This window comes from Sapajus apella, unplaced genomic scaffold (genome assembly GCF_009761245.1).
Source record: "Sapajus apella isolate SASKATOON/1434 unplaced genomic scaffold, GSC_monkey_1.0 scaffold206, whole genome shotgun sequence".
NCBI classification, from domain to species: Eukaryota; Metazoa; Chordata; class Mammalia; order Primates; family Cebidae; genus Sapajus; species Sapajus apella.
Window position 1 is genome coordinate 288883 of NW_022437146.1, and position 12610 is coordinate 301492.

General features: G+C 48.4%; 1 protein-coding gene across 6 annotated transcripts in view; it reads right to left on the reverse strand.

The window, feature by feature from the left end:
* The window catches only part of TBC1D9B (TBC1 domain family member 9B), a 51622-nt gene that overhangs the window by 15489 nt on the left and 23523 nt on the right, over window positions 1-12610 (reverse strand). For all 6 annotated transcript variants that reach the window (XM_032270208.1, XM_032270207.1, XM_032270211.1 and 3 more), the window contains exons 8-10: window positions 2587-2748; window positions 2022-2172; window positions 1291-1505 (exon numbers count right to left, since the gene is read on the reverse strand). In XM_032270208.1, coding sequence (XP_032126099.1) covers window positions 1291-1505; window positions 2022-2172; window positions 2587-2748 — 528 coding nt within the window. The remainder of the gene's footprint in view (window positions 1-1290; window positions 1506-2021; window positions 2173-2586; window positions 2749-12610) is intronic.

A 12610-nucleotide genomic window follows, 5' to 3' on the forward strand; every position in this document is an offset into this window, starting at 1 on the left:
ACATAGCAAGACCTCGTCTCTAAAAAATTAAATAAATAAAATAGATTAAAAATAGAAATACTAGCCAGGCACGGTGGCTCATGCCAGTAATCCCAGCACTTTGGGAGGCGAGGCGGATCACCTAAGGTCAGGAGTTCAAGACCAGCCTGGCTAACATGGCGAAATCCCATCTCTACTAAAAATAGAAAACATTAGCCAGGCGTGGTAGCACATGCCTATAATCCTAGCTATTCGGGAGGCTGAGGCAGGAGAATCACTTGAACCCAGGAGGTGGAGGTTGCAGTGAGCCAAGATTGCACCATTGCTCTCCAGCCCGGGCAACAAGAGTGAGATTCCATCTCAAAAAAAAGGAAAAGAAGGCCGGGCGCGGTGGCTCAAGCCTGTAATCCCAGCACTTTGGAAGGCCAAGGCGGGTGGATCACGAGGTCAAGAGATCGAGACCATCCTGGTCAACATGGTGAAACCCCGTCTCTACTAAAAATACAAAAAATTAGCTGGGCATGGTGGTGTGTGCCTGTAATCCCAGCTACTCAGGAGGCTGAGGCAGGAGAATTGTCTGAACCCAGGAGGTGGAGGTTGCAGTGAGCCGAGATTGCACCATTGCACTCCAGCCTGGGTAACAAGAGCGAAACTCCATCTCAAAAAAAAAAAAAAAGGAAAAGAAAATGTGTTCTATACATACAATAGCATATGATTCAGCCTTAGAAAGAAAGGAAATTCTGACACATTCATATGACATGGATGACCCTTGAAGATATCACATTAAGTGAAATAACGCAGACACGGAAAGGCAAATACTGTATTATTTCACTTATATGACACACTTACAGTCGTCAAATTTATAGCAATGTAAAGTAGAACAGTGGTTGCTAATGGTGGTTGGGGCATGTTTAATGGGCACAGAGCTTTGGTTCTACAAGATGAAAAGAGGTCTGGAGGTAGATGGCAGTGATGGTTGCACAACAGTGTGAATGTGCTTAAAGCACTGAGCTGTATGCTTAAAAATGGTGAAGATGCAACATTTTATATTATGTATTCTTATTTTACCAAACACATAAAACAATCAAATGCTGCCAGGACTCAGACCAGAGTACAAAGAAGACAACTTCTACATGGAATGCGGATGAGTTGAGCAATTAATACTGTTTTTAAATTCTAATTTTTTCTGCAGCTGGGTTCCTTCCTTGAGACATGAGGCAGGGTCACCGCACAGGCCTGAGACTGCAGGGACCTGCTCCTATGAGCCTCTGGTGGCAGATGCTGTCTCTGGGCCCTTGCCAGGCCCCTTACCTGGCAGTAGCCGATGGTGGGGTTTCGGAAGGCATATGCAGTTAGCACCCGCCGGAGGGCGGCAATCCCGAGCTCGTTCTGGAAGGCAGGGTGCTCAGGCATGGAGCGATGTAGGTCTCGCTCGATCTCCTCCGTGGCCAGGCTGTACTTCCCAGTGGACTTCTCCACCAGCTCAGTGTAGTAGCCAGGGTGAGTCTCCATCTCATTCCAGGCCCCTGGTGAGACATGGGTGCCAGCTGTCTCCTTCCTTCTGGTACTTTAGGGGCAGTAACAGGGCAGGTTGGAGACACCAGTGCCCCACAGAGGAGAGGTGGGACTTGGGGTCAAGCACAAGCTGCGAGGCAAGGTTTCCCTTGTGCTCCTGGGGAGGTTGCTCCACCTGAAAGTTCAAGTGGCTGACTTTCCTCCTCCAGCGGCCATGGGTGTGAATGTTGTCAGTCTGTCCCAAGGAAAGGAGATCTCTAGAGGTCTGTTTCCTTCTCACTGTGAGCGGGAGGGCACCAGCTGGCCAGCAGAGTGCCCAGCTCCCAGCCTCTGTCCCTCAGGATGTTCCTCCTGGTTGGGTCCCTGCCCACAGCCCAGAGCCCGGCTCCCAGCTGTGTGAAAGAGCTGGGAGCTCCTGCCTGGCCAACTCCAGGCCAGCTAAGGACCAGACAAGCTTACACGGGGAGAGCTTGGAGACTGCGACTGGCTGAGCTGAGGTGGGAGGTGGGGAGGCGCATTCCACTCACCAGAGAAGAGGAGCCACAGCTCTCCCCGGAGGCTCTCAGGGATGCCCTTCAGGACCAGTGCCCGTGTCTTGGCTGTGCGGTACATGCACACACCGCGCCCATACTCGAAGAAGTGGATATGCCATGATTCCTCTTTCATCTTCTCCTTAGCCTAAGGGAAAAGCACATCAGGGAGCCTGGGGGCCAAAGCACATCTGAGTGCCAAGCCCTAGGCCATGCCGAAAGCCTCGTGAACACTCCAGACAGTGCTGGTGAGCAAGTGCAGCCTCCCTCACGATTCCCAGGGAAAGACCAGCCCACGCTGAGCCACACTTCCCAAGGCTCAGGAGACCAGCTCCTCAGGGGCCTACAGCCCATAGCAAACAGCACCACTCAGCACGTCAGGGGAGCCCCCACCCAGAGAGTGCCTGCTCCATCCCACGCTGCTGGGGAACAGCCTGGGTGGGCACTGCACAGTGGTGAGCCCAGGGCCCTGAGTGACGGCACAGGCCCAGGACTTGCTCCAGCCTCCCTCCTGAGGGCTCAGCTCTAGACAGGGACTGGAGTGCTGGCGCTCAGGGCTCACCCCCTTGGCTCCAAGGTCCTCCACGGGCGAGTTTTTCTGGAAGAGCTTGAGTAGGCCCTGGGACGCAGTCGGCACCTCTTGGACACAGAAGCTCTGGTGGCTGTTGAGGGGAGAGGCTAGGCTGGTGGGCTGCTCTGACACCTCCTGAGGAGACGGGGAAGACTGGAAAATAAAACAGGGAAGGGGATGTCCTAACAACTGCACTGCCAGGCAGCCTCTGGTGCACCTGTCCATCCAGAGCTGGACCAGGGCCCAGTGTAGGAAGGGCCATGGGGGCAAAAGGTGCATGGAGAAGAGCCTGTCTGGCTGGGCAGGAGGCTGTGGCTGCAGTTCAGCCCTCAGCTCCTCTTTAGCTGCTGGACATGGAATCCTCAATAACCAAATCCACCTTCCCCAGTGAGTCAGTCTCAGGGAACGGGTTTTGGGCTCACCCTGTGGGGCCCTGTCCAAGGGAGATCAGTGTGAAGGCCAGGAGAAGCCCTATCTTAATGTGGAGACATATCCCTGTCCACTTGTGGGCCTATGCTTCCTGGGCTGAACAGAGGGCTGGGGCGATGGCCTGTGGTCTGGGCTGGGGGTGGGTCTGGGGTGACTTCATCACCCAGTTGCCACCAAGGAAATAAGTGGCCCTTCTGCAGGAGTGTTGGGATAATCCAAGGAGCATGCAAGGCCCGCTGCTGCCATCATGGTGCCACACAGGCCTGAGAGTGACGCTGTCTTGGCAGAAAGCAGAGTCCACTGGGGGACAGCCCAGCTTGACCAGAGCCAGCTGATTGTCTGGGCTTCTTGGCTCTGCAGGTGGTCACCTCCCCATGGTGGGCTCCGGCCTGGGCTGGGCTCTCTACCCCTCACACCCGCCTGCTGACTCTGGTCCCATGGCCATGGTCTCACTCCACCAAGGGCCGGGGCAGCGGCCAGGGTGCTGGGCGCCCTCCTAAAACACTTCACATTCTGTTTTTTGAGAGAATCCTCATCTTGACTGTGGTGATGGCTTCATGAGTGTATACATGTTAAGACATACCAAATTGTTCTCCTTAAATATGTAGTATATTCTATGCCAATTTTGCCTCAATAAAGTTGTTAATATATATACATGAAAAGAGAACTCTGCTAGGTTCACACCTACAGTCCACCCCTCTTGTCCCCATAATATTACAGAAATGGATTTTGGGTCTACTTAAACAAATGTTTACGACAAGCTGCCTGAATCCAGTGGGCAGACTGACTGCCTGCCTGGAGATCCTGCTTCCCACTTGAGCTCCCCCAGAGGGATGGACCAGGACACAAATGGACTCACAGGCTGTGAGACACCTTGGAGGATCACAAATCTCAGTGCCAGGGAAGGAGCCAGAATGCTGGATATGTGCTGTGTAGCAGATGTGTGTGCCCAGTGAGGCGGCGAGCACAGCACGGAGCTTGGGGGCAAGGCTGCTTTCTGCAGAAGCTTGCCTTGGCTCCCACCTTAGGTTGGGCTCACTGGCCTCAGGTGGATGATCAGAGCTGCCTGGGATCCTTCCTAGTTCAGTCCTCCCTTCTTTCCCAAGGTAACCATCTCACAGAAACCTCCAAAACCACCTTGCCATCCTTGCGTCCCACTGAACCACACTTCTTCCCGTTTAACTGAGAACAATCTGAGCCCTTCACGGGTGCCCTCCTGCCCAACCACCTACCTGCAGCTGGACACCATCCCCTGCCTTCCCCGCAAGAGTCACTCTCCAGCACAGGATTGCACTTCTTTTTTTTTTTTTTTTTTTTTCAGATGTAGTCTCACTCTGTCACTCAGGTTGGAGTGCAGTGGTACAATCTCGGCTCACTGCAACCTCCACCTCCTGGGTTCAAGTGATTTTCCTGCCTCAGCCTCCCAAGCAGTGAGGACTACAGGTGTGTGCCACCATACCTGGCTAATTTTTTTTAGTAGAGATGGGGTTTCACCATGTTGGCCAGGCTGGTCTTGAACTCCTGACCTCAAGCAATCCACCTGCTTTGGCCTCCCAAAGTGCTGGGATTACAGGCGTGAGCCACAGCACCCAGCAGGATTGCACTATTATTCCCCTAAATCTCACCCCCACTTCGGCTGGGTGTTGTTCAAATATTATGTTCACTCTGCTAAGATTCATCCAGTTGTACACTGTATGTACACTTTTGGGTATATATGTTATACTTCAATTAAAATTCTAGCCCTCCCAAAAGTTACCTGTTATTCTCTGCTGACCTTTATACAACATTTCTTGAAAGAGTTGCCTAACCTCACTATGTTCTTTCCGCCTTTCAGGTTTTTTTTCTCTGTGTTAGAAAGCGTATATTTATACTACAATACCTTTATGCTAATATTATTATAGTTTCCTTAGTCCTTTTTTCAAGATGTCAATTCCCTACTACAAGCAATATTAAAATTAGTAGGCCTTTTCTTCCACTTTCCTCGCTCTCTGCCAACATCTAATCAAAAGAATATACTTTTAATTAATAAGGCAATCAGTGAGCTTATGCTACTTTCCATATGCCTTCTTTTTTTTTTTAATTGAGATGGAGTCTTGCTCTGTCACCCAGGCTGGAGTGTAGTGGCATGATCTCAGCTTACTGCAACCTCCGCCTCCTGGGCTCAGGCAATTCTCCTGCCTCAGCCTCCCAAGTAGCTGGGATTACAGGTGTGTGCTACCACGCCTGGTTAATTTTTGTATTTTTAGTAGAGACGAGATTTCACCATATTGAACAGGCTGGTCTTGAACTTTTGACCTCAGGTGACCCACCCACCTCAGCCCCGAAGTGTTGGAATTATAGGCGTGAGCCACCATGCCTAGCCTTATATACCTTCCTAATCTCATGTTTTGATTGTACTGTCTCCATCATCAGATAATATAAATTTTATAATATACAATTTTATAATATAAATAAAATTATAATTTTATAATATAAATACTGTCACCTCTATTCTAGCTAACCTTAATTCCACAGCTAAATATATCCAATGCTCCCACCAGTCCTTATGCCCAAGCTGCTTCCGTTGCTCTTTGGTTATCTGGAGTCTGTTCTCCAGCAGACTCCACAGAGGCTGATAGAGCCCCTGAACTTCTCTGCATGGTCTTTACAGCTTGTGGTCTTTATACCTGAAGGTTAGGTTAGCTGGGTATAAAATCCTTGGGTCACGGCTTCTTTTATTGTATATCTTAAAAACATTTCTCTGTATAATCTCAGCACTTTGGGAAGCTGAGGCGGGTAGATGACCTGAGGTCAGGAATTCGAGATGAGCCTAGCCAACATGGTGAAACCTTAACCTCGTCTCTACTAAAAATACAAAAATTAGCCAGTCATGGTGGCACATGCATGTAGTCCCTGCTACTTGGGAGGCTGAGGCATGAGATTGCAGTGCAGACTACAGAGGTTGCAATGAGCTGAGATTGTGCCACTGCACTCCAGACATCTCTGAGAAAGAATCTTTCAGGGTCTTGGCTCACTGCAACCTCTGTCTCCCACCTCCTGGGTTCAAGGGATTCTTGTGCCTCAGCCTCCTGAGCAGCTGGGATTCCAGGCATGTGCCACCAAGCCCAGATAATTTTTGTGCTTTTAGTAGAGACAGGGTTTTGCCATGTTGGCCGGGCTGGTTTTGAACTTCTGGCCTCAAGTGATCTGCTTGCTTTGGCCTCCCAAAGTGCTGGGATTACAGGTGTGAGCCACTGCACCCTGCATGGAATAACTTTTTAATCTTTAAAATCTAATAGCGTTATGAGATTATATGTCAGTATTGAGTATTCTGTGTTGATTTTTCCAGACATTCAATGTACCCTTCCACTATACAAGTTCAAACTTACTTTATAAGTTTTCCTGAATCAGAGTTTCTATTATCTGTTATTCTGCTGCTTTTTTCTGGGAAGGGTATGAGGTAGCACTACAATTATATGTAAGTTGGATTTTCTTTGCCTGACCTTTTTTTTTTTTTTTTGAGACAGAGTCTCACTCTGTTCCCAGCCTGGAGTGCAGACGCACAATCTTGGCTCACTGCAATCTCCACCTCCCGGGTTCAAGCAATTCTCCTACCTTAGCTTCTCGAGTAGCTGGGATTACAGGTGCATGTCACCACACCCAGCTAATTTTTTGTATATTTAGTAGAGACAGGGTTTCACTGTGTTGGCCAGGGTGGTCTCAATCTCCTGACCTCGTGATCCATCCACCTTGGCTTCCCAAAGTGTTGGGATTACAGGTGTGAGCCACCACACCCGGACCAAGCCTGACTTCTTTATCCCTTCTCTGGACAATTTTTTTTTTTTTTTTTGAGACGGAGTTTCACTCGTTACCCAGGCTGGAGTGCAATGGCGCGATCTCGGCTCACTGCAACCTCCGCCTCCTGGGTTCAGGCAATTCTCCTGCCTCAACCTCCTGAGTAGCTGGGATTACAGGTATGCGCCACCATGCCCAGCTAATGTTTTGTATTTTTAGTAGAGACAGGGTTTCACCATGTTGACCAGGATGGTCTCGATCTCTTGACCTCGTGATCCACCCGCCTTGGCCTCCCAAAGTGCTGGGATTACAGGCTTGAGCCACTGCACCCGGCACAATTTCTTCTCTATTTGTTTGAGTCTCCTATGACTCCATTGTTCTCCTCTCTTTTCCTTATTTAATGTATTTTCATTCTTGTGTTCCAGATTTTCATTTCAGAAATATCTATGAGTTTTTTCCTATTTCCTCCTGAGTCACGTCAAGAATTCTTCTGACTAGTCACTTTTAACCTGAGCTTTCTAAACATTTTAAATTTATACGATTTTTTAGTAGTTTCTTTTTTTTTTTTTTTTGAGATGGAGTCTTGCACTATCTCCCCGGCTGGTGTGCAGTGGTGGGATCTCAGCTTGCTGCAGCTTCCACCTCCCGGGTTCAAGTGATTCTCCTGCCTCTGCCTGCTAAGTAGCTGGGATTATAGGCACCCACCCACCATACCCAGTTAATTTTTTGCATGTTTAATAGAGACAGGATTTCACTATGTTGGACAGGCTGGTCTCAAACTCCTGACCTCATGATCCATCTGCTTCAGTCTCCCAAAGTGCTGGGATTACAGGCATGAGCCACTGCGCCCAGCCCCATTCTTCAGTAGTTTCCATAGTTTTTCTAATTCCCGTGAGGTGACTTTGAAGCATTAGGACACAGCTTTCATCTGCCTGGAGGAATGTTTTTCTGGTATGCTTTTGTTATCTGTGGAAGTTATCTGGTTATTTTCACCCCTGCAGTATCTTTGTACAGGGTGTGATGAGCATCTTTTCCTGTTCTTTCAGCAGGATGTTCTACGTATGGGCAGTTGTGGGTCAGAGTAGCTTTCTGAACTCCACAGCTTGAGGGGCCCTTCCCCTGCTGTGGTCTATCTGTGTAGTCCTCTCTCCTATGCTTTCTGGGATTGGCCACCTCTTGTATCTGAAGCTTCTTTCTCCTTTACCCCAAGTGTTCCTGCTCGTTCAATCCCAGTCCTTTTTTTTTCTTGGGGTGGGCTCTTTTCTTTTGGAAGAGAAGTTTTTGTCAAGGGCATGGGCTTCCCTCATATTCTTGATCTTTCCTCAGCCATACAATATGTCAGGCAGCAATAAGGCTGTGGGTAGAAATAAAGCAGGATTTTGTGTTTCCATTAATAAAAAATCCTCTTCTATAAACTAGAGCCTGAGAAATCTGCTCCCAGTTTCACTGGCTGTCTCTCAGATTCACTTGCTGAGGTTTCCATTTGCTGAGTAGTCTCCTGTGAGGGGTATTTTGGTGACTTCTGGATTCCCTGGCTCTTATGACTATTAGAGCCCTTTTTCCTTCCTATCATTCCCTGAGCACAGCTACTGGCTCTGTCTGCATGGAGTCATGCCACAGTTGGTGGTCTGGCCCCCAACTGTGGTGCACAGTTGGTACACAGAGCATAGCACGGAGGTTCCTTCTATTAAAAACAGAATTGCTATACAATCCAGCAATTCTACTCCAGGGTATGTCCCCAGCAGAACTGAAAGCAGCCGGACGCGGTGGCTCAAGCCTGTAATCCCAGCACTTTGGGAGGCCGAGGCGGGTGGATCACGAGGTCAAGAGATCGAGACCATCCTGGTCAACATGGTGAAACCCCGTCTCTACTAAAAATACAAAAAATTAGCTGGGCATGGTGGTGCGTGCCTGTAATCCCAGCTTCAGGAGGCTGAGGCAGGAGAATTGCCTGAACCCAGGAGGTGGAGGTTGTGGTGAGCCGAGATCGCACCATTGCACTCCAGCCTGGGTAACATGAGTAAAACTCCGTCTCAAAAAAAAAAAAAAAAGAACTGAAAGCAAAGATTCAAACAGACATCTGTACACCCATGTTCACAGCAGCATCACTCATAATAGCCATGAGGTGGAAGCAATCCAAGTTTCAATAGATGAACAAAATGTGGCTTATCCATACAATGGAGTATGATTCAGCCTTAAAAAAGAAATCCTGAGCATGCTACAACAGGGATGAACCTGGAGGACATTGTGCTAAATGAAATAAGCCAGGCACAAAAGGGAAAATACTCTATGATTCCACTTATGTGCATTACTTAGAAGAGTTAAATTCAAAGAGTCTAAAGGTAGAATGGTGGTTGCCAGGGGCTGGGAGAGTGGGGACTGAGGAGCTACTGTTTAATAGGTTCGGAGTTTCAGTTTTGCAAAATTGAAAAAGTTCTGTGGATGGATGGTGGTGATGGCCTAACAATGTGAAATGTATAATGGTAAATTTTGTTACGTGTATTTTACCACAATAATATATACCTCCTGAATCTGACCACTTCTTACCACCTGCACTGCTCCCATCCTTGATGCTGGACTCTGTCATCTTGTGCCCCTGCTACTGTGATGGCCTTCAGCCAGCCTCTTTGCTTCTATTCTTGCTATGTGCTAGTCCAGCACTGCCCAAGAGAGATGACTGCCACAAATGTAACTGTAAATTTTCTAGTAGCCACATTAAAAAGTCCTAAATTACTGATATTAATTTTAATAATACATTTGACTTAATCCAATATATCCAAAATATTAGCATTTCAACAGGTATCAATTAAACAATGGAGTGGCTGGGCCGGTGGTTCACGCCTGTAATCCCAGCACCTTGGGAGGCTGAGGCAGACAGATCACCCGAGGTCAGGATATTGAGACCAGACTGGCCAACATGGCGAAAATCCAACTCTACTAAAAATATGAAATTAGTTTGGGAGGCCGAGGCGGGTGGATCACGAGGTCAAGAGATCGAGACCATCCTGGTCAACACGGTGAAACCCCGTCTCTACTAAAAATGTATGAAATTAGCCAAGTGTGGTGGCAGACACCTACAATCCCAGCTACTTGGGAGCTGAGGCAGGAGAATCACTTGAACTCAGGAGGTGGAGGTTGCAGTGAGCCAAAACTGTGCCACTGCACTCCAACCTGGGTGACAGAGCAACACTGTCTCAAAAAAAAAAAAAAAAAAAAAGGCTGGGCATACTGGCTCACATCTGTAATCCCAGCATTTTGGGAGCCTGAGGCGAGCAGATCACCTGAGATCGGGAGTTCGAAACCGGCCTGACCAACATTGAGAAACACTGTCTCTACTAAAAATATGAAATTAGCTGAGCTTGGTGGCGCATGCTTGTAATCCCAGCTACTCAGGAGGCTGAGGCAGGAGGATTGCTTGAACCCGAGAGGTGGAGGTTGCGGTGATGGTGCCATGGCACTACAGCCTGGGCAACAAGATGGCGCCATTGCACTACAGCCTGGGCAACAAGAGCAAAACTCTGTCTCAAAAAAAAAAGATGGAGATATTTTGTTTTTCTTTTCATATTAAGTCTCCAAAATCCATGTAAATTGAATACGTACAGCACATTTCCATTGGGATCAGCCGGATTTCAAGTGCTCCACAGCCACACGTGGCTGCTAGACAGGGCACCTCTAATCCATTGACAAAGTGGGTGGCCACAGTTATCCCATTAATGTTTAAACAGGTCGTGCCCTCCTCTGGTCATGACTCTTCACTGGCTTCCCATCTCACTTAGAGTCAAAGCTGTAGCATTCACAGGGCCTAAGGGCTTTTGGTGACTTGGCCTTCTGCCACCTCTCTGGTCTCATCTCCTACACCTGGTCAGTGACCTAAGCCCTGATCCCAGGAGCCCGTGCAACACCCAATCCTGTCTCTGAGCTTCCTGTGCTCTCTGCTCCAACACCCGTCCCCAGGCATGCTATGGCTGGCTCCCCTGCTTCTTTCAAGTTTCTCCTCCAGTGCTGCCTGATCAGAGAGGCTGCCCACGAGCATCAGAGAGAAAACGGAGCCCTTCTTTCCCCGGCACTCCTGATCCACTCATCCTGCTTTATTTCTACCCATAGCCCTTACTGCTGCCTGATATATTGTAAGTTTATTTGCTTACTGTCTCCCTCACTGGAATATTAGCTCTAAGTGAACATGCACTGTGTCCAATATGTTCACTGTTCTATTCCTGGGGCCTGGAATAACAGCTGGCACCTAACAGGAATGCAATAACATGTGCTTGGATGCACGAAGCCAAGTGCCTGGGAGGGGCCATGAGTGGTGCTTACTCAGTCGTCAGGAAGTGTGGGGCCTCATGGAGGCAGAGGAGGCTCGACCACGCTGCTCACTGCCCCTTCCACCCAATCCAACTTCACTTTCTTGAAATCCCAGATGAAGCCCAACCTCCTCCACACCTTTCTTAATTTGTCTAATCTACACTGATTCCACCCACTCCTTCCCACCCACTCATCTATGTAGTAATTTATTTAGCATCTATTATAGGGGTGTAAAGGCCTGCCTGGGCCGGACCACGCAGGGTTCTAGAGCACTGAGGACACATGCTGCCACAGCTCCCATGCCTGCTGCCCAATGGGGATGGGGCCTGTAGGGCTGGGCACTGACTTTTCCAGAGAAGCTGGAGCTGTGGATTTGCATATGGACTCTTCTAATGGACAAATGTTTTTGCAAATTCAGACTCAACGACAGCAGCAGCACATTCACCTTGTCACACCAGAAAGCAAGGACTCAAAGACGATGAGTGTTGTGCCCAGGGACTCTCAGGGCCATGCCAGATGAGCCCCTCAGGCCACAAATAGAATAAGAATAGTGATTCCAGTGGAAAGACACATATCCAGTTGCTTAAATCTATATAGTCATAATTACAATAAAAAGTAAACCAAAAAACTTACTGGTCACATGTGGAAGACACTAGAAAACCAACTCATCATTATTTTGACAACTGGTAAGAGGGAAGAGTAAAAGATGTATTCTGCTTTTTCTCTATGAACTGTGCCTGGGGTCAGCTTCCCTCTTTGGGAGAATTTCAGCTCCCAGATGAAAGGAGGGAAGGAATGAGCATGCTGCTGGCTGCTGGGGCCAGGCATGTTCTCAATGACTGATGGTGGCACAGAGATGTGGCCAGTTGCCAGACATCTCTTGCTGAAAGTACACAGCACCTCAAGCCTGCCCACAGGCAGATCTGCCAGAACAAAAATCAACTGAGCCTGAATGTGATCATGGCTCTGGGTCTCACTGCTCAACCAACTTAAAGCAAACAGGGGACATAGGAGCTTGCTAAATGCCTGCAGCAGATGCAATCAGCAAAACCAGAGGATGACAGACTCCATGGCACAAGTGACCAATTCCTTTAACAAAATATTGCGGAAGGAAAAAGAGGAGCTAGGTGGAGCAGAAGCCCATAGATTAAAGGGATACAAGAGACCTATCAACCAACAGTGACATGTGTGACTTTTGTGCGCCTCAGTTGAAGTAATAAAACTGTGAAAAGTACACTTGCACATGGGGAAATGTGAATACAGTATTTGATGATATTAAGGAATTATTGTTAAGTTTGCTGGTATAATAGTGATATTACAGTTCTACTGGCAAGAACCTCAGACTGAAAGCCTGGCAGGAAAGGCCATGAGAACAAAGCCAAAGTGTACAGCCTCCACAGTGTGGCCTTGCTCTCAGTGTACAGCAATGCAAAAAGGACGGCCAGAGAAGGTTCCTGTCAACGGGCCCAGCAGGAATGAGTACTGGGGTGTGTGGCTGGGGGTGCAGAGA